This window comes from Lepisma saccharinum, chromosome 28 (assembly GCF_977018435.1).
Source record: "Lepisma saccharinum chromosome 28, izLepSacc3.1, whole genome shotgun sequence".
In the NCBI taxonomy this organism is placed as follows: domain Eukaryota; kingdom Metazoa; phylum Arthropoda; class Insecta; order Zygentoma; family Lepismatidae; genus Lepisma; species Lepisma saccharinum.
In genome coordinates this window covers 29829013-29852174 of record NC_139256.1, presented here as the reverse complement: position 1 = coordinate 29852174, position 23162 = coordinate 29829013, and the positions used below count along the sequence as shown (strand labels likewise).

Here is a 23162-nt window from a genome sequence, read left to right as displayed (position 1 = left end):
AAAACCCATTTCTGGGTGGTTCAAACTATATTATGCTTCTTATTACATAAAAAAATGCTACAAAAGTTTCTCTGTATATCATTCACCTCCTTTCAGAGTGGGCCTTGTAGGATACAGTAGTCAGTCAGCATCTGAATATACAGTTGTGTTTCGCGTACACCAGATTATACTTTTGTTTTGTGTTGTGACTAATTTTACTTTACAACCTTACATTAAAGTGATAATAGTGGCCAGCAAGGAAACCTCTAAGTAGGCTTCACTCAAAGTATTTTACAATTGCTGGAGGAGAAATAAATTTACCAAAATTAATTATTTAATCCATTGCCAAAGATTTCAGTTGAAATAATATTGTGCTCTTGCATTGCCAATATTTTCAATTAATGGACGGCTCGGCTGGACCTTTGGCATGCGAATGGACAATTTTTTTCAAATTTTCCTCTCCATTAGAAAAACCTCTTGGATATTTCAAAATATGAAAAATTACATACGCTTAGAATTCCTTCTAGAGCATTGACATGAATTTCCATGCAGTTTTCTTTCACTGTATCCATAGTTTCGTGATTACTAGGGCCCGGGACTTTATGTTATAACATATTTTTCATTTGGCTTCGGATCTAATATTGGGGTGAGATCTTGGGTCCCTTGTTTCAAGTGGAAGGCTCTGTGATTGGTCCACTCAAGGTCACTTCTCCCTTTTTTGGAAGACACCCTCCTTTTTCCCCACTTTTTTTTTTGACAGAGTTGTCATTTGCAATCTTGTGCGTTGGTGTTCAAGGTGCCTGTCCGACAGCCATTATACCCTGACATTTTTATGGCTTGACCGGGCTCCGTGCCATGTGCAAAGGTCCTTGTGCCTCACTGTGTTTTTACCCCAAGGTGCCAAAATTTGTTTTTCATTGAATTATGGTGGCAAACACTTTATTCTCTTTAAAAAATATGATATTTCTGGTAATCAACTTAATTTTAGCTCCGGAAGTTCAAATGTTGGCATAAATAACATATTTCAAATATTGTATAGCTGTTCAGAAATCTTGTAGCGAAATATGATCCTGCTCCTGCTACCCTATTACATCTATCCTGCAACTTAAAAGTGTTACTTGCATATGTATTTTCCATTTTGGATATATATATATACTCTACGATACTACACCATTACAAAACTTTGGGTGTATTATTGGTGTTCTGGGTATCAGATATTGGTGTGGAGGTTTTCACGAGTCACAAACATGACCGTTCACAGGTTCTATTCCTCTCCATACATGGTTCACATGTAAATATCCAAATATTGTGTGCAAAAAGCAATCATGGAAGGTTGTCAAAATATACAAAAAAATAATTAAAATATTAATCAATATTACAATTTATGGTGGTCATGTATGTGACAGTGGTCAGGTTTGTGACCTGACAGGTATGTGACACTGTTATTGTGCAGATATTAATGACTAGAATAGTGTATTTTATTTTCTATTTAACAGTGGCAGTGACAATAGTGAATACAGAGTATTAGCAGGTATTATTGATAGTGTTTTTATACCGTTTGGGCCTTGTATATAATCTTCCAAGTATGCATGATGAGATGACTGTGGGAAGATAGCATCAGATTGAATTGATCGAATGAATTGTTGCTTTAAGTTCACTTAATGCACAGATAGGCTAATCGGGACTGGACGTTTAAAGTGGATTCTGAACTACTGTGCAATGTGCATCCAACGGGTATCAAATCCAGGACCCCTTCAAAATACTACCTTACAATGCATATGCTTTGTTCAAAGCAGAGAATCCTGATGTAAGTATTGGGTATTCAAAGTTCTCTCCTTAAAAATACACCTAGTGACCAATAAAAAAGAATTCAAGCTGCAGCCTGCCAATCTGATGCAAAGAAGCAATACTGTTTGTTGATTTTGTCATGAATTATTCATGTGAATGACAATCTGAAATAGAATCAGTACTTTGGAGTAGACAGTGTGTGATCTTATTCACTGGTGCTCTTTTTTAACACAAGCAAAAGGCACAGTGCTATCTTATTGTTAGTCATACAAAAGATAAATCAGATAAAGCAGGTCATGTCTGCCTTCATTTTGAAACTCATTGAAGTTCTCACATTTCAAGTTAATAAAATAAGACTGATAATCAGGGAACGGATTTATATGTAAATACATATTTTTGTATATAGCTGAAATCAGTTATATTTCATATTATCTTTGCACATCATGGCATGTAGACTTCAAAAATTCAGTTTTTATTTTCTATATTTGTACATATATTAGGTTTTGTCTCGTATTTTACATATTGTAGTTATTTTTACATATTATTTCCATATTTCAGAACACTCAGACAGAAAGAGTTGGGTGAATTTTTTGCAAATAACTGACAAAGTTCGAAGTGACGTTCAACAAACAAAAGTTTATGACCTTTTCTATACCTTCCAACTGTCATCCAAACAATATTACATATATATGCAACTATATATATATATTTTTTATTTTCAATTTTACACCTTCCAACTGTCTGCTTTTGCTATTGTGAAACACTTGAAATTTCAGTTTATTTATAATCGTTATCAACAATAAAGAATGAGGGCTCAAGCATAAGTACCTGGTTGTTACAAATGTTATTTTGGCAATATTGAAGAGTGTCCCAAGTCAAGGAACCCGCTTTTTTTAACCCAACCTTCGATACTAGTTCCGCGCCAAACAAGAGCGCCGGAAGCAATGATTTTTTGGCACACATACGGGATTTGCTTCTGGTTTCCCTTCAAGACTGTCACGGTAATAGTTACAATGCCAAGACTGTGATTTATGTAGCTAATGTAGTGCCTTGTATTATTAAAAACATATTTTTTTTACAATTTTAAATCCATATTTTTGTGAAAATCACTGCATATAAATCTGTTCCCTGTTGATAATCAATCTGGAGTGATGCACCACTGAGTAAATTAAAAAAAAAAAAGTTGAACTCCTACCTTGTCTAGCTGATATCCAGATCCCTAGAACAATTTTTGGGTTTTGAATGAAAGTATTCTAGCATTGCACAAAGTAATAAATGTAGTTGACCAAAAGGGAACAATATTTGGAAAGTCTAGTCAAATCTGCGCATATGCAGATGATATTACAATCATTTCTAGAAGAATAAGTACACTTAAACAAATTTATGAGCAAATGGAAAGAGAAGCATTAAAATGGGGCTTACTGTAAATGAAAGGCTTAATGGTGTTATAAACAAATATTAAGAAAGGTGTGACCTGTGAGGGAAGATGATGATTGGAGAATATGATATAATGCACAGCTAGATGATTTAATAAAAGGCCAGGATATAGTGAGATTTGTCAAAGATCAGAGAATAAAGTGGTTGGGACATGTTGAGAGAATGATGGAAGACCGGATGCCAAGAAGAATGTTGAGAGAAAAGCTTCACCATGCAAGAAGCAAGGGCAGACCATGACTTCAATGGAGGGAGGGAGGGAGGGGGGAGGGAGGGAGAGAGAGAGAGAGAGAGAGAGAGAGAGAGAAAATGAAAATATTCAGCAACTTCCCGTTTGGAAGGAGTTATGGATGGTATTTGTGGGTGGCATTGTAAGTCTCGAGTGTATGAAGGAGTTGCAGTAACTGCAAAAATAGTTCCAAATGTGAGTATAATTTCAGTGACGCAAAAAGGTATAGATGAAGTCCAAATTGAGTGGAATCTCAGTAAAGTAGCTCCAGGAATTAAGAAGTAATGTCATCAGATCCTATTCCAGGGATCATGTTGGTCCATTTATCAGCCAAGTCATTGAACACCCCGATACAATAGATTTGTTACTGTGAGGATGTGGATGTGATTGTCAAAGTACTGCACACGGTATTAAATCTTCATTCATCATCTGCTACAAAATGCATTTCAAACACTTCACCTTGCGCTGTTCTGCTGCAAAAAGATTTAGAAAGGAAATGTGGAAACCATCTGCGATTTCCAGAATTCACCAGCGTATATCAGACTGGAGCACCAAAAGTGATGTCAAATTCATTGAAATTCGGAAAGTTTCACACTGAAACAAATGAAGGTTAGATTCAGAATGTGCACGCATTATCAGGAAAAAATCACCATCAGTGACTAATACACAGAAGATATTTTATGATTATTATATATTTTCACTTAACGACATCTTATTTTGCATGAGCACTATGAACTTAAATGGTATTCTTTTGTAAAAAATAACGAATATTGCAAATGGATGCATTCCTGCATGTTGCAGCAGAAGATGGATGCATGTTTTGATGCATCGGCATACTTTATTACACTTTGCGTGAAAGTGAAGAAGCAATACTATTAAAAATGTCAACAGTTCATGCCTGCATCCAGTTTATTCGCACTCCGTTCAATAAAATCTGTGTGACATTTCATACTATTGCCTACAGAACGCATATCATGAATCAGAACAAGTTTCATTGCAGGCGATGCCATTTTGATTCACTAGCCGCACCAGCTCTTGAGGCCGGTGTAAAATGATGACGTCATGGTCTAACCTGGTCAAACCTTTGGTGCACCCTGATGAAAGACGGAATGCCGAAGCGTGCATCAACGGTACACCAGCCCATCCACCGTTGGAATCTGGAAAGCACGGCATGTATTGCACAAGTGTCTGCAGTGCAAAAGTTTGATATTAGTGTAGTTTTCATTAAGAAACAGTCTCAACAACTTCATAGATATCTTAAATCACTTATTTTACCATTATCGATTGAGCACTTACTTCAGGGAGAAATAAGATTAAGTCAGATCATGTATACTGCATAAACAAATAAGAGTAGGAGGAGAAGGGTAGTGGCTGAGGGATCCGCCAGCACTTACCTCTGCTTCCTGGTGGTGGCACTGGCTGCTACTATCAATGATCCACCAACTAATTCATAACTAAAAGGGAGCTGCTACAGGGCACACTTCGCTTATATAGTAGCCAGTTTTTGCAACCTCCGTTACCTGTAGAATTCTCCTATGCAAGTTGGAGAGTTCCAGGAGACGGAGGAAACCGGATCTGAAGTACACCAGGAAGCAAACATTCTGCACCCACATCCCTAACCATCTACAATATGAAGAAAATGATGTAGTTTGCCAGGTAACCAAAATCCATGTATTCTCATACAATGTCACAAACCTGATTGCCTGTCACGTACATGACTGGCACAATTATACTACATTAAAAAACAGTCAATAGAAATCTGTTCATTCTGCTAAGTGATATTTATTTGGTAGTCCTTTAGTATTTTTTAAAAAAATTCAAAATGCATGTTGATTTGTATAATTCACAGAATTTTGAAGAAGAAGAAATGTATGTGAAATGTAACTTCTATTCTTTATCACATGCATGATCATAATAAAAAAAAGCAACATAAACAGTCCAACATTCAATGTAATCTATTCTCTGATAACATTCTTGTTGGTATGTGAAGGTATGTTTGTCACATACGTGACTATGGAATGAGCCTTTACTACATCTGACCCTCCCCTAAATTCTTCCTTTTCTTCATCTAATGGATTAATGGTGAAAATGATCAATTCTGGTAGTGATAGAGACACTCTCTGAGAGACCCTGTCTAAGAAGGAACTACCTGCTACAAGATGTGCTGGAAAAGAGTCCAAAGAAGAAGGAGATATCGGCTGATAGATGATATTAGCCCTAGAGAACAAAGCTGGAAAATCAGTAACGCTAAAGCTAAGGCATAGTCATCTTGACGACCTTACTCTCTTTATAGGAAGAGTTTTATTCACAATTAAAATTGGCTAATAACATAATTTGTTTCCGATAGTATTAGTATTAGTAACAAACAAAAACGTTCATAGTTACATTTAAAATAGCAATTTGTTTGGTATTCTTCACATATTGCTTTGGAACAATGGCTGCAATACATTTTGGTCATCCTCTTTTCCTCTCATGGTTATCACAGATTATTCGGAAGTTTGATAGATGGATGCTCTGCCATGAGTTGTCCAAAGCAACAAAATCACATTTTCTATTTTTGTTTTGCAAAACACAATCATTTTTTCCTTGTTGCATAAGAAATTAGATGTGGCAAATTTGGTTATGTTAAAGCTTATGCTTCGTCAGAACGACTATGTAGATACAATAATATCAAATAATTTGTCAACTGGACAGCAATTCAACCCAAACAGTATCACTCCCTCCTCAGTTCAAGACCAATTGAAGGTACTGATGGTGCCAAGCGCATCATGTGTTAAGAAAGGGTGGGGGACACCTTTCTGTATTTACGTATCGTCAATTTGACAAAGCCTCAGCTTTCTAGGGTTAAATTAAATGGATCCTATTATGATATGAAGAAAAACTTGTACGGTCAAGAGATTGCACAAAATATCTTTCCCACCGAGTAGAAAACAATGCATGAATGAACACTTGAAATAATTTGTAAAGCATACCTGGTAGTCACTGATGTAAATTCAACATGCCATGGTGGTTTCAGGTGATTTTCCACAAAATTCTTCAGATTTTCTGCCACGTCTTTAGAAGGTCTCACATCAAATCTTTCAAAATATGAAAGCAGTTCTTTGAACATTTTCTTCTTGTTTTCAGTTTTCTTGTTTGCAGCACAGGTTTGCAACCATGCATCAAAAACTTCAGGATACGGTCTTCTTCCTTCTTCCAGCATATTCTCCATGAACTTCCAACCCATTCCATTCTCACCATTGCGAAATGCTGCAACAATCACAGCACTGTACACTGATGCACTTGGAAGACAAGTAATCTTCACAGAATCCATGAACTTTAAACACTCCTTCCATGCACTTGTAATGGACAAACCGTAAATTACATTCTCAGTTGTGTTGGCATCCATTGTAGGTGATTTCTTTCTTAACATTTCATAAATGTTCATGACTTCAGACTCTGAACTTTCGTAAGAACACAAGAAGCACAATTTCAGAAACTTTGATAATGTTGCAACATTCACGTCTTTCTTAGTTTCCATCAGGTATTCCAAATATGATCTCCCCATGGCTAGATTTTTATTTGTTATACATATTCCCATAATAAATGCATCGTAACTGTACTCATTTACGATCCTTGAGCTCTCTAGTATGGCTGTCTTAAGTTCGTCCCATTCTTTTGCTGTCAGTCTTACAGTGTCTTTGAAACGATCCAACAGAACCTTTCTCTCATCGGGAATATTCTTCCCATCATCCTCATCAGTGTCCGAACTTTCTTCGCCCGAGAGAGAACTTTCTTCACTCGTGATATGCACCAAAGATTCTGGATTACGATGACGAGATGCACTATCTTGCTGCCCTTTCTTATCTAGAAAGAACAATGAGCTGTTATGGTACGCTGTCCACTTCAAAACACTCTTCCCAACACTACATGGAGCACTAGTACGAACACTGCGTGAAGAGTTTAACACAAAGTATGAAGTGCATATGTGACACAATGGCCTGCATCCAGATAAATTAATAATTTTTTCACAACCATAAAGAAGTCTAGAACTTATCATCATCATTTGGCTCGCCATTATGCTGAAAAATAAAATAAAATATTACACACACACACAGACACACACATATATGACATTTTTATTGTACTATGAATTGCTGCATTGTAGAATTATATCTTGAAGTTTATGGTTCTTGCAAGCACACAAACACAATTTCTTATGTATTGTTTTAGGAGAACACATGTTCTTGTAATTTATCATTTTATTTAACATCTGATTACATAAGTGTGGTTGTTTATATGTTTGACTTTACTTTTTGAATCCACTTTATGCACAGAAAAGCTAATCAGGACTGGGCCTATAGTTTAAAGTGGGATCAGAACTACTACGTGCCATCACCTGGTGCGTAGTTAAAACAGTTGGATTAATTGAAGTTACTGCTGCATGGATTAAATAAACACATACCTACAATGAAAGTGTTCTTTAACAGTAACACTTAAAGCATTTTAAGAATCAATCAGGCTATTATTGTTGAATAACTTCTCTCCAGGTATTACCCAGGTCAATTCTGGAAAAGTTTCCAAGCTTCCAAGAGCTAAAGTCACTCTCATCTTCGGGGTAGAAGGTAGAAGTCCTGGCCGATAGAACTTATTCATCATTCGTCGCCAGGAAAGTTTCAAGACTAACTTCAGGCTATTATTTTTCGTCAGTAAAACCAAAAATGAATAAAATTGTCATGTTTTCTTCTTGGAAGAAATTGGAAAGTTGTAGGACCAGAATAGAAAATTGGGGAGGGGGGCAGGGTAGAAAGTAGAGGGGGCACCAAAATTTTATCTTAAGCCATCCTCCTTGGACTTGCAAACAACAAAGTAGGACTGAACGGCCTGTCGAGTACTGAATAGAAACAATTACTTCAAAGTATTAGTAATAATGAGGGAAAAAAAGAACACAAAAGTAGCTCGTGCCAATTGTACAGTGAGAAAATTTCCGAAATTCAGCCAGGGAAGCACGCTGCCTCATCCTCTGGTGCCGCCATTGGGTTTCCTTTTTCAATAACCCTCTCAGGCTGGAAATAAGCCAAGGTCGAGTATCGTGTTGTACATGTAACATAAAATACACTTTATATGTGGAATTATTGTTCGTATGGATATGTTTTTTTTATCTTAATAAATTTCACAACAGCACAAGAACGTCTTAAGCGATGTGGTATTTGAAAAAAATTGCAATGTAGAAAAATTTCCAGTTACGAAACATTGAGATATTATATAAAATTTATTGGATAGGGTGGAGGCATTAGTTATGGCCATCTTAAGGAAAATGTACAATAGTATACAACTTTTAACATGATGATAATTTTACTGATGGCTTACAAAAATTATGATCACTGGTACAGAGTCGGTACATTATGACTAAGCATTAACAAATACAAACAAGTTAGTCAGAAAAAAGTTTTAAAAATATTAAATGGCCACCCATTTTCCCCACTTATGGCCACCTTGTCTATGAACAAATAATGAAGTAATACAGACGAAACACAATATGTTAAAGGTAAATAACATAGTTTTCAATGGATGAACATAGTGTAAATGTGGTTGAACAACATAAATTAACATTTCCAGACTTCTTAGGTCACTCCGTAATAAACAAAATGTCAGTTCAAAGTAAGGAGAAAAAAGTTTTCACACATTAGATAGTAGCTTCATAACGAGAATAAAATCAGTTTTCAAATTTTCCATCCAGTCTTCTTCAGATGAACTTGTGTCTTTGTCACAACGGAACTACAGCTCACCGCTCACGAGAAGATCCCCAAATGAGAGGTGACAGAGAGTGGGTATGAAAGGAAGGAATGGTTCATTTGCAGATTTTAGGGGTAGCAGAAAGCCTTCCGCTGCGGCTTTTCGAAGTGCATGGGAGTAGATTTACACCAATCATGCAGAGTGTGTGTCCCCAGCAACAGTTTGCTGCTTTTCTTTCAGTGGCCAGAATACTTTTGTATTGCTTATCCTGTGCAATATTTAGACTGTATTTCAAATAATTTTTTAAAAAAATATATGGCAACGACTTTAGAGTTACCAGATGACAAACTTTAAAAAAGAAGGCATTCTTAGATTGCAAAATGTTGTTAACTTTAGACGAAGAACACGTTTTGTGCTTACTGGTGTTTTGGTGGGCTTATAGATCACACATCCCTGTAAAATAATTTTACACAGTTTCTGTATAACTAATAATAGGCCTCATTGTAGGCAATGTCTGAATATTTTAATATTTATTCACTATGCTCCTAATATTATACAGTTGTGAAGCTTGGTCTCTTACTTTAAAAGAATAACATAAATTGACATTTTGCCTCTGAGTTTTTTCTTCCAGGCCTAAAGTTAGGAAACAGTTTTGTAAGACGTCACTAAAAACACATTTGCATTTTTGGCATGGTTCAGATCGCTGATCGACAGAACTTCACTTCTCCACTGCCATGTAAAAACTAAGAGTACAGCAGTTAAAAAATACTGTTTATTTCTCAATTCTGTCATGAAACTCAAATCAAAGTAAACCGCGGCGAATTGCATATTCTTACCTATTGTCAGAAACTTGCTGCTCACCAAGAGCTGAGGTAGATGTCACAAATGCTTTCAAATCAAAACCTCACGCAGCACGGCGGTGACAACAGAAGAGACGCAAAGGTCCAACAATTTTTATTTGTTGCAAGAAAAGTTTATTTTCTTTGCACTTGCAACTGAGTGTGTTGTAATTACTTCTTTACTTTGAAATTGAAAACTGAAACAATATTAACAATTATTTACAAATAACATTTTGTTACTAATCTTGAAGTTAAGCAGTTGTCTACACCCCAAATAATCGGATATTTCCAAATTTTCCTAAAATCCCACTTCTGGTAACCCTAAACAACTTGTCACTTCACTTCCATCAGTGATCTTCTCCTGAACGGTCAGCTGTAGGTGATTTGGATCGGTTTTGCTTTCTCTTTAGCTCCATGTTTGCTTTACGTTCTTCTTTCTGTTTTTCCTCTTGTTTCTCTCTCTCCTTTTGTTCATGATATTCAACCCATTTGTCACTGGTTACTACACTAGGAGTGAATTAGCATCATTCTGGGACAAAACAGGGTCATCATTAGTATTGTCCATTTCTGAGTCTTCAACAAATTTTTCCCACACATTTTAGAGTGAAAGGTCTGCTGGTTCACCTTCCCAGTCATGGTTCCTTCGTTTCATTAATTGAAATTTACTTAACGTCTCAGCATCAATTTTTGATTCCAAATATTGAAGATGACTAACCTGCTCATTTTGATCCATATTACGAGGAACATGCAACTTGTGAACTACAAGTTTTGATTAGTCAGCATCAAATGGAAACAATAATGTGGACTTAGCAGCCTGAACGTTATCAGTCATGCTGTGTTGTGTAATAATATTGTGCAAAACTGTCGGAACATCGATCTTGGCTATGTCCTGTCCATTATGATCAATTCGCCATTTCCTTACAGTTTTCTTCCATGATGTCTTCAGAGATCCAAAAACAGCAACATCTAGTGGCTGCAAAATGTGTTATGAGTTTGGGTATAGGGCAACAAGTATAATTTTATTCGCGGTACAGGTGCAGTGTTAAGTGTGAACGGTGTCCATCCATAAATACAACAACTGGGCGACGAATTTCAGAATTTTCCAGAAATGGAATGAACACATTAGGCATGTATTCAAAGAAACTCCCTCCAGTCATCCAGCCATTCTTCATTTTCCTAATCCCCCAGTTTGGTGGAGCATCTTGAAATCCTCTCATATTTATAGAGTTAGTGGTGGAGCAAATTTCCCAGCAGCATTTGCAGTAAACAAAGTGGTAACATTTTCTTTATCAGAGTTACTACTTTCGTCATATACTTGACGTCCTCTTGGACCAATGATCAATCCACCTTTTTGAGCAAGACAAAAACAAGTTTTTGTCCATATTGAAAATTCTGTTTGGATCCTTTAGGACATCTCCATCATCTTTCAGTGATGTAAGAACTTCATCGAACCATTCCGGAACCTTCTCTTCAGTCACGGAGCCTCTTCCTCTGTTGAGATATTCAGCATGTTTCTGTGATAGGATGCAGTGTCCCTTCAAGAACCTGTAACACCACGTTTTCCCTGGACTAATCTTCACAAAAGTAGGCTTAGAGTGCTCCATCCCAGCTTCATTTAGTACCTTCTGAACAGAAGACATGAAATTTTCTTTATCCACAGGGAACCCCATTTGTGCACATTGAAGTATCCACTCGACTAACATGTTTTCTGTTTTCTCTCCCAGTACAGAATGTGGGCCACAGTGTCCTGGTGAAAGTTTTGGAGAAATCCCTGCAATTTTGTTCCTTAAAGTTGTCCAAATATTTTACTCGCTGTTGCCACTTTCATTCCTTCGTCCTTTCAAAGTGCATTCTTCACTTTGGAGGGGAATCTCTTCTCCTTCCTTATATCAAGCCTCTTTGGAGCTTTTGTAGCCATTCCTATTGTAAAAAAAGCAATACATTAATAAACTGCAATCATTTTCTTCAGTGGCCATAATCAAAGAATCTTTACAAACCTGCATCTAGTAATGGCCATGTGGTCTACACATACTGTTTTGTGGTTATTTCTATTTCAGGATATAAATACTGCAATTCTAACATTTAAACTTACCTCTGAACAAATTATATGTTCCTGATATATATAACAACTGTGAAAAACATTATTGTAGCGCTCTCTTTTCTTACGAAAATGCATAAGAAATTCTACTGTAACAAGCAGCTTCTTCCTTACAGGAAGTACAAAGAGGAAACATGAAAATCCAACTGGAAAGCTTATATTACACTGATTTATGTAAGCTGTTCTCTGATTGGCTGTAGATCACCTAGGTAGCTACCAATTAAATATGAACAGCAAAGTGGCCATAAGTGGGGTAGTGGCCAAAACTAATGCCTCTACCCTATATAATAGGTCTATAGCATCACCAAGGGCAAAGATTTAAAATCTATGAGGGGGGGATGAAGTCATGAGTGGGAGGAATCCCCCATAAAATCCAATCCTGCTTATAAGTCATGGAAAAGCATTCTTTTTTCTTCTTCATGAATTAGAAAACTTACTGAAATTATTCCATTGCACATCCACACATGGCTCTTGTCTCAATTTAGTGCTTACAGATAGCACAGAATCTGAATGTATACGTCTCACAAACGCCTGGAAGTTTATTTGTTTACAGCTAGTTTTGCCGGAACCACAAAATGGAGACGCAGAAGTGATGCCATGACAAAGATACTTGGTCCTCTGCATTACTGGACTAAATATCACAAAAATCAAGAGAGGTTACACAAATTATGTCAGCTTGTTACAACACTTTTTCTCATTGCCCATTCAAATGAATTCAACAAAAAGTGTGAAATGATCCACAGTACATCTAAACAGGTTCCACAGCTTTCTAGACAATCATTGTTGTGATGATATGTCCTCAGGTTTTTAAAATTACAACTTCCCTCTCTGATTATCTAAAAACGAGGAACTTGGATTTCGTTCAAGCTGGGCGATATGTTTCCACTGGAACAATAGATTTGAAGGCATCAAGGAATACATTCTCGAAAATCTACTAGGCTGCCAACAAGTTTGTTGCTATCGATGGCCCAAAGTTTTTTTTGTTTTATTGCGATTTCATCATTCTACAAATGCAATTTTAACATGGTTTGATTTCGATTTACTTCTCTTAACACATACTGCAGAGTTTTAGCGATTACTTTAGATTTTGTTCAATATATGCTTTCGTAGTTAGGTTAGGCAGGTCAGGTTTGGTTCTCTTAGCATTAAAATAAAGTCCCTAAATTCATTCTACTAAGGTTCCGAATTACTTCTACATTAATTCCCAATAGTCTACGATACTTACAGTCGCTTGTTGTCCATGGGAAGCGCACATGCTTGCTGAAGGTAATTTTTAAGTTTTTTTTTCAACATAAGTAACTTTTTCTGGAAAACCAAACAGTGCCCATTACTTTAAGGAAGGTTCAAATTTTGTGTGACAATGATTGCCAAAATTAGTCTTCCCGCTGGGAAAATTTGAAAAAAATTACAAAACAATTGGAACTGTTACCCTATCGATAATGACAATACTGTTTGACCAGCGATCCGAGAGCTCTCGAGTTTTCTGCGCATGCCCGAAGTAGAAGAGTCCAGTCGTAAATTGGGGGAGTTTGCGGAACCGCTTCTCTGAAACGCGAGCAGCGCGAGTGTCACGTGGGGAAAGAGAGCAATGTTGCCAACCGGAGAATATTGTCACAAGATATTGGAAGTGCTTTGGCCGTGGAGAGGCGTCTTTGCGAAAGCTGAAGTCTTGAACGTAGCGCCAGTTCGGCATCTTTGACCCAACCCCAGAGGAAGCCGACTGGACCCGTATCTGGTTTCGAGCCACCACTATGGGCATCCGGAAGGGGGGGCAAGGGGGGGACGCCCCCCTGAAAAATGAAAGTCATCCAAAAATTATGTATTTCGCACATATAATTTCATTTTAGCCACAATAATATGTGTTAATTATTGCATGATCACCATAAATTCAAATTTAAGCAATGCATTTTAAGGGAACAGCACTATTTTTGGAGAAAATGTGCCTTGTTTGCCCCCCTGAAAAAAAAACCTTCCTTGCCCCTCCCTGGAAAAAATCCTGCGGACGTCCATGGCCACCACCTGTTTTTCCATAAAGCGATGTTGTCACTTTTGCCTGCAGTGTTTAGACATCCATTCATTCACTGCGACATTTTACTAACAAGGTCTTTATATTATATATAAAAAAAATAGCACAGCACAATAACACTAATCGAGATTCAACTCTTCAATACCAACAGTGAAACTAAAATTGGCAAACAGCATGGTTGTGCATGTCCCTCGGTTTTCGTTACCTATGTTCTGGTGGATAAGCATCTTCGCAGATTGGTAACACTGTTCAACGTGCAACCGCGAGCGGCGTTCTCGCACCTGCCTTCCTATCGACAACTTCCCCTTTTTCTTGGCACTTTGCCAACTGGAGCTCTCGGATCGCTGGTCAAACAGTATATTACTAATTTCATCTAGTCAAAACACCTATAACTCATTCATTTTGTGCTTTTAACATTGCTACTTACTTATTCTGCATTGCGGAACATTCTATACGGTGTGGTGTAATTATGAATTTCTCACGAAAATAATTTCAATATTTCATATTAAGAGTAATTATTGTTGTTCATTTCTTTCACTTGCATGATACACAATATGGCACAAGCGTTCTGGATCATCGCGCGTCGGGCTTGTGTCTTGTCGGATTGGAGTGGGTATGCAGTGTTTCCAACCTTCTAAACCAAAAAATACCTACTTCCGTGTTATTAATTTTCTATTTTTTCCCAGGTTTGAAATTATGCTAATATCTAAAATTTGGGGTTGTATAACCATTGATGGATAGCCCCGTAAAACCATTGATGGATAGCCCCACACACCATTCATGGTAAGGTTAGGTTAGGTTAGGCAAGCATAGTTAAAATTTTGGGGTAGTAGAACCATGCACGGGTAGCTCCACAAACCATTCACAGATAGACCCACAAACCATTCACGGTAAGGTGAGGTTAGGTTAGGCAAGCATAGCTAAAATTTGGGGTTACGTCTTCTTGAAAAAACACGGGGTGGTTGGAAACAGTGACAGGGGATTATGTCATCAAACGCACGGAACTCGTAGAGGTAGTACATCGAAGCAACGGCAATTGCAATATTTTTATACATATAAACATGAATTATCGCTAAAAAAGATGAAACGATGACAGAAAATACATTCGGGAACTTCAACAATGCTATTGTCATGTTCTTGGAGAACAACGGTGTGGTTGGAAACACTGACCGGGGGTCACATCATCGAACGCACGCAACATTTGATTCACGTAGTGGACGGACATAGAGGCAACAGCTTTCGTGCATTGGAGACACATTGATCTTCAAAAATACATGACTTACCGGCAAAATAAATTAAGCGATGGGAAAAAAAACTTCCATGACCTTTCAAAAGTGTACGAAAAGTCAGTTCGGTAAGTACTTTCTCCTGTAAAATTGAAGAAATACGTTTCGGGGATACTTAAATTTTACCGGGGAAAAAAACGAAGTGGAGAGGATGAGATCTGAATTTTACAGAATTGGAAATTTAAATGATTTTTGGGTAAAATTTTCGAAGCCGGGAAATGCCTCTAACCCGCTCACACGTCATCTTGTAAAACTACCGCGTGGTTGCTACACTGACAAGGGGTTACATATTCGAATGCACGGAACATTTGATTCACGTAGTCGACGATAATTGTGGCACGGAGATACATTAATTTCATCATTTACCAGCCAAATAAGTTGCACGAATGGAAAAAACACTATTCCCAGCTTCCAAAAGTCCACAGGAACTCAATTCTGTAAGTACTTTCCCGTCATTTCTCCTGTAAATTTGAAGAAATCTGTTTTCACTATATCTAACTGTTACCAAATTTTCAAAGCTGGGAAACTGATTTCTTCAAATTTACAGGAGAAAGTACTTATGGAATTGAGTTTCTGTGGAATTTCGGAAGGTCGTAGAAGTGTTTTCTCGCATTTTTCAAGTTATTTGGCTGCTAATTCATGTATTTTTCTTTAATAATGTCCGTCCAATGCACGAAAGCTGTTGCTTGCATTTCCATCTATGTACTTCAATCGGATGTTGTGAGCATCTGATGACGTAATCCCCGGTAAGTGTTTCCAAACACACAGTTTTTCACTATATTGCCCAACCTCACCTAACCTTACCGTGATGGTGCGTGGGGCTATCGTGAATGGTTTTTGGGACTATTCGTGGATGGTTATACGATCCAGAATGGTTTTTGAGGTAGTTTTTTCACTATATTGCCAACCTAACCTTACGTGATGGTGTGTGGGGCTAACGTGAATGGTTTTCGGGGCTATTCGTAGATGGTTATACGATCCAGAATGATTTTTGGGGCTATGCGTGAATGGTTTTTGGGGCTATGCGAGAATGGTTTTTGGGGCTATTCGTGGATGGTCATATGATCCCGATTGGTGTTTGGGGCTATGCGTGAATGGTTTTTGGGGCTATGCGGGAATGGTTTTCGGGGCTATGTGGGAATTTTTCTGCTAAGAAGGTTGAAACACAGCATATCGACAATGCTAGTCAAGATTTGCCCGTCAATTTGTGTGTTCAGGAAGCGATAAAAGAACAAACGGAGTGAATTGACAATATAGAGAAAGTCAGTAACGATTAGACAAACCGGAAACACATTTCTTGAAATTTACAGGAGAAAAGACGAGAAAGTACTTACGGAATTTAGTTCTTGTGGACTTTCTGAAGCTGGGGAAAATGTTTTTCTCGAATCGTGCAACTTATTCGGCCTGTAAATAAGGTCTTTTTCGACATTCATGTATCTCCGTTGCACGATAGCTCATGCCACCAATACCGTCGACTACGTGAATAAAATGTTCCGTGGGTTCAATTACGTAACCCCCTGTCAGTGTAGCAACCACGCAGTAGTTTTACAAGATGACGTGTGAGTGTTTTTTTTTTCCAATTCAATTTTCTGTTTGCCTAACCTAACTGGACCTAACCTTCCGTGAATGGTTTGTGGATCAATTTTCACTTAAAAACCTCTTGTGAATACTTTGTGCGGCATTTATCGGTTCATAAGTTTGGAAACACTACACATCAGCTGACGATACTGCATATCAGCTGACAATAGACGTGAGTCAAGATTTGCCCGCCGAATTAGCAAAGACCAATAAATAATTATAATGTTAAAAATAACGCTTTTTTCATGGAAAAAAAGTGATCCAAGTTGAAAAATGTTCCGCTATGCATATGAGGTAAGTAGAAATTAATTTTATTTGAAAATAAACGAGTTAAATGTGTCTCCGGCATATCTAACTGGTACCGACAAAGTCTCCAAATTTGTTAATTTTCGGTACACTAACTAATTTTGGCCTCCTAATCACGAATCTGTTGTAAGAAACCAGGGGTCACATCTGGAAATTTGAAAAAAAAAAGCAGATTGATTTTTTATATATAGGGGAGCGATTTTACAATACCGGGAATTTCTCCATTTTGTTTGAAATTCGGCATACTCACTAAATTAGGGCTCCTAATCACGAACGTGTCAAACTTGCAAAATAAGAGGGTCAGTCATCACAACCGACAATGCACAATTGCTCATTATTTATCGCAAGATTTTCCATTTCAAATACTTAAAGAACGAAATATATATATTCCTAATATTACTACGACCCTAAAATTTAACTCTGTTTCCTAACCTAACCTAGCCTAACCACGTGCCAATGGTTCGTGGGGATAGCGCCAATGGTCCGTGGGACTAGCCATAATTCAGGAATTTCTATACGTGAGCGGCAAATTTTAAGTGCAGATTCGTGATTAGGAGACCCAAATTAGTAAGTATCCAAAATTTCAAACAAATTGGATAAATTCCCTGTATTGTTAAATTATACCCCCTATTTTTTCGATCAATTTAGGGGTGAAATGAATGCTAATGCAACCTAACCTAACAGGCCTAACCTAACCTCGTGTGAATGGTTCATGGGGCTACTCGTGGACTGTTTTGGGGGCTAACGTCAATGGTTTGTGGGGCTATCCGTGGATGGTTTTTGGGGCTAACGTCATTGATTTGTGGGGCTACCCGTGGATGCTTTTTGGAGCTAACGAACAATGTTTCATCAAAATGTACAATTTCCAGACGTGATCCCGGGTTTTTTACAACAGAATCGTGATTAGGAGGCCAAAATTAGTTAGTATACCAAAAATTAACGACATTGGAGACTTTCTCTATATTGTCAATTCTTACCCAATGCAGAATAGGTAAGTACGAATGTTAAAAATAACAGAATAAACGAGTTTGCCGATTTTTGTCATGATCAACTAAGAAGTTGCGAAGTGTACAGTAAATGCAGCTATATCATCATGCAGATAACACCTCCCCAAACTACGTGCGCATTAAGTAATCGTTATGCTGGAAGGATGCAGTAAATAATCAATGTGTGTTCACCGACAAAATAGTCAATTGACACTTGAGCCAAGCCATGCTTGAGGCCTGGCAACTTAAGAGCACAGATATGAAGAGATCAAACCATAACCTACATAACTACATAGAAATGGAATGGATTCTTTAGCATATATCTTTCTGTCGGAGAAAAACTTCTATACTTTTTATATACATACATGTCTTTGATTTATATACACTCTGTTAATGCATCAGAAATTTCATTCGGAGGTTTCTGTTCTTACACAAATTGTCCATGCCGGTATGCCGGTAAAGCTTTTTTAAGTTACGTATTCTTCTTCTTCTTCATCATCATGACCCTGTCAACAAAACCCTGTTGACTTTGGATATCGTTTCTGCTCAAACTCTTTGGTTTCTGCTATGGGCCTGGTCAAAGCAAACTATTGTAGGTGGCAGCACCCCTGTTGCGTCCCCACGCTTTTGATCGGCTATTGTTCTCCCATTTAAATACATGGGAAATTTGATGCCGAACGTGCTGCTAAAATGGGAGTCCGGAAGGGGGGCAAGGGGGCCGTGACCCCCATGGAAAATGAAAGTCAAACAAAAAATATGTATTTCACACATATAATTTCATTTTAGCCAAAATAATATGTGTTAATTATTGCATGAACACCATAGAGTCAATTTTAAGCAATGTTTTTAGGGAACAACACTATTTTGGGGAAAATTTACCTTCGTTTGCCCCCCTGGAAATAATACCTTCCTTGCCCCTTCCTGCAAAGATCCTGCGGACGTCCATGGCTGCTATTACATTAAGGGGATAGACTATGGCCGCCATCTTGAAAATTCGTCCCATTCATTTACATGGTAAATTGCTACCGTGATTGTGTAGCTCTGAAATGGAATTTCGATATTCTGCTTGCAGGACATTGTTCTTCGTACTCGTCCGTGTGTGTATTCGTACCTATATTATATATTGCATAATTACATTAAGCGCAAAATAATAATAAATCGCAAAATACAGCTCTCACGTCTTTCCACTTAATTTTCTTATTTCACAAGAAGAATATTAAAAAAAAAAACGACCACGTAGATCACAAGAGGAAACATTTATGCTGCGATTGCTATACTTTTGTCACTGGCAAGATTGCGTATTATTTTGCAATTATATTAACATTCCAGGCCTGCTACGTATTTTTATCACGGCAAATTGTGCTGCCACCTGCGACACCGCCTGGAACTTCCAGCGGGCGGAGGGATATTTGATTTGGATAGCTTCTGCTAGCTAAAGGTTCGTCGAGTCTCGAGTGTTGTGTTGCAGACATAAAATAAGAAATTAGGTCACCGCCAAGAAAGAAGAGAGGATTATTTCTATCAGCGAGAAGAAAGAAGAGGACAGCAATTAACTTGAATATTTGGTGAGAACATCAAAGGTAGTCTAGGTAAGTAAATCTGTCTTTCATCACTTTCCTAATGCAGATAATGTAAGAAAGCGTAATTGCCACGCCAACAATTCCGCCGCAAATTCATAGGTCCGCGAAATCTGTGTTCGCCTTTCGCTAAAAATAGCCGGGTAGAGGACTTTCCTCGACCCTCCGTCAGAAAGCTGTGTTGTCTCCGCCAAATGGTCAAGGTCAACTTTCAGAATGAATAGCTTGAAACCTTACGTATGTCAAGTGGAAATCGCCACATATTAATAAATTATGAAATTTTATCTCGGACGTTTGCACATTGCTAGCACACTAAAGCACACTATTTATTTTAATAAGCACACAAATATTAATCAAGATATTAATGAGTTTATTGTGGCGATTCTGGCTTGATATCAAGATAAAATCGCTAAAAATAAAAAAATAAAATATTTATGAGCAACTAAATTGTAATATTATTTAGGCATTCGTAAGCACACGAAAGCACACTATTTATTTTAATAAGGACACAAATATTAATAAAGATATTAATGAGTTTATTGTGGCTTGATATCAAGATAAAATCGCTAAAAGTCAAAAAAATATTTTTGAGCAACTAAATTGTACTATCTTTTAGGCATTCGTTAGCACACGAAAGCACACTATTTATTTTAATAAACACACAAATACTAATCAAGATAGTAATGAGTTTATTGTGGCTTGATATCAAGATAAAATCGCTAAAAATAAAAAAATAAAATATTTATGAGCAACTAAATTGTAATATTATTTAGGCATTCGTAAGCACACGAAAGCACACTATTTATTTTAATAGCACACAAATATTAATGAAGATATTAATGAGTTTATTGTGGCTTGATATCAAGATAAAATCGCTAAAAATCAAAAAAATATTTTTGAGCAACTAAATTGTACTATCTTTTAGGCATTCGTTAGCACACGAAAGCACACTATTTATTTTAATAAACACACAAATACTAATCAAGATAGTAATGAGTTTATTGTGGCTTGATATCAAGATAAAATCGCCACATATCAAAAAAAAATATTTTTGAGCAACTAAATTGTACTTTCTTTTAGGCATTTCCTTCGTAGGAAGTGTAGCTACGAATTATGTGCCTTTGATAATATATACAGGGTGGTCCAAAAGTGTGGAAACACCTGAATAAAAATTGAATGGCATGATATTTCCAAAAACTAACATTGCAGGTTTGTAATAGGGGTGGGGGAAAATGTTATAGGGCATATGACGATGACGGCCGCCATCTTGAATGCAACTTTAAAAGTTCAAATGGAAAAAATGTCCTGTAATACCTCATTGCAATAGGAAATTTTCTCACGAGTTCAGCGGTGTGCATAATTTTGCTCTAGCACCAACAGGGACGAAGTTATTAACGTTTTTATGCTTGTTTATCGTTGCAGGTGACTTAACACAGCATGGGTCTCACGCAGGCAGAACGCATTGAGATCGTGTTGATCTCATGTGAACGAAGCACGAGGGTGATTTCAGACGATTATAACCACCGTCACCCAGATAGGGTCCCCATCCATTATGGTACCGTCAGTAAAGTGCTTGCAAAAATTGTGAAACCGGGACTGTGGCTGACAAACCAAAATCACGATGGCGCCCCTCCTCATTACGGAAATTGTGTTCGTCAGTACCTGGATGTGCAGTTTCCCCAACACTTGGATTGGACGACGAGGTGCTGTGGAGTGGCCACCACGTTCCCCAGACCTCACTCCGCTGGATTTCTACCTGTGGTGACATGTCAAGGCCATCGTTTACTCCGAGAAAATTCGAGATATTGTTCACCTTAAGCAACGCATAATTGACGCATGTGCCAGCATTACTGCAGACACTTTACGCAGGGTTTTGCATGAATGGGTATCAAGACTGGCTTTAACTGTGGAACGTGTTAATTACGAACACAATAGCCTACCGTGTCGCTGTAGCTCATTTTTGCTTGCACTGTGTGTGTGTGTATTTTGAATGGACGGTTTCTATCCGATAAAAATCCGGCTTGAAATTTTGAATTTTTACCAATTGTGGCTAACCCATTTCACTTGCAGTGTTAGAAGAGTTTAGAGGTTCGTAACGTCATATTTTGCAATTAGCTAAATAATTTAACAAGGTGTAGCAACCAAGAGACACATACTGGCCATTTCTTCTACAGGCTGTCCAAAAAGTTAAGCAACCAAGACTGAATGTACGTTACTTTTGTACAAATAGTTATAGAGACATGAATCTTCTACTAGGTATTAACTTTGTCCATGTGGATATTTTTTAAACAATAAACTAGAAAATTGTGCTGTTCATGAACATTCAGTATGGAGAAAAAGTTACTAAGGTTTTAAAAAAATGTACGAAGTGAAAACGAGCATGGATTAATTACAGCTATGGAGTCGCTTGCAAAAAGATTTCAATATGTACCGTTGGTCTCTGGAGATATTTACCGAATTGATAAAAGAATGTCAAAATGAAAGAAATATTTGAATTTTTTGTATGAAAAACTAACCTACCTCTGTTTTGTACAATAAATTTCAAATATTTTCTTTCATCTGGACACTGAGTATCATAACCAGATGCCAGGCACACCTACCTGATACTGCCCTCTGACCCAATCAATGTTGCCAGTACACCTCGTAATTTTCTAAAAATGCTTCTTCGTGAATAAGCCATAATTACCCCCTAAATCGTCTGTAATGCATAGAAATTTATTGTTCTTTTATGAATTCGGTAAACTACCCACAGAGACCATCGATACACGTTGAAAAGTTTTTCAAGCGTCTTCTCAGCTGTCTCTTATCCATGCAAATTTGATTTTCAGCAAATTTATCTTGATATCAAGCCAAAATCATGAAGATTGAGGTATTAATGTCAAAGATGTTGAATACTATTTGTGTTCTAATTTAAATGAATAGTGTGCTTTCGTGTGCTAACGAATGCCTAAAATAATGTACAATTTCTTGCTCAAAAGTAATTTTTTGACTTGTAGCGATTTTATCTTGATATCATGCCGTTTTTTATTAAAATAAATAGTGTGCCGTCATGTGCTAACGAATGCCTAAGAGATAATACAATTGAATTGCTCAAAGGTATTTTTTTTACTTATAGCGATTTCATCTTCATATAATGGCGGAGTTAATTAATATCTTGGTTAATATTTGCGTTTCAATTAAAATAGATAGTGTGCTAACAAAGGCCTAATAGAAAGTACAATTTTGTTGCTCAAAAATATTTTTTTCTTATTTTAATGACTTTATCTTGATATCATACCAGAGTTCATTAATATCTTAGTTAATATTTGCGTTTTAATTAAA

At 37.2% G+C, this 23162-nt stretch overlaps 1 protein-coding gene across 4 annotated transcripts in view; it reads right to left on the bottom strand.

Moving 5' to 3' along the window:
- The window catches only part of mldr (mitochondrial ribonuclease P catalytic subunit), a 33341-nt gene extending 14512 nt beyond the window's left edge, over positions 1–18829 (bottom strand). Inside the window, exons 1-2 of one of the 4 annotated variants that reach the window (XM_083113819.1) lie at positions 18630–18829; positions 6403–7491 (exon numbers count right to left, since the gene is read on the bottom strand). In XM_083113819.1, the coding sequence (XP_082969945.1) occupies positions 6403–7487 (1085 nt within the window). In that variant the 5' untranslated portion in view covers positions 7488–7491; positions 18630–18829. Of the gene's footprint in view, positions 1–6402; positions 7492–13307; positions 13695–18548; positions 18601–18629 lie in introns of those variants that run through there. The other 3 variants (XM_083113820.1, XM_083113818.1, XM_083113817.1) reach the window with 3 other exon arrangements.
- Between the last annotated feature and the right edge of the window lie 4333 nt (positions 18830–23162).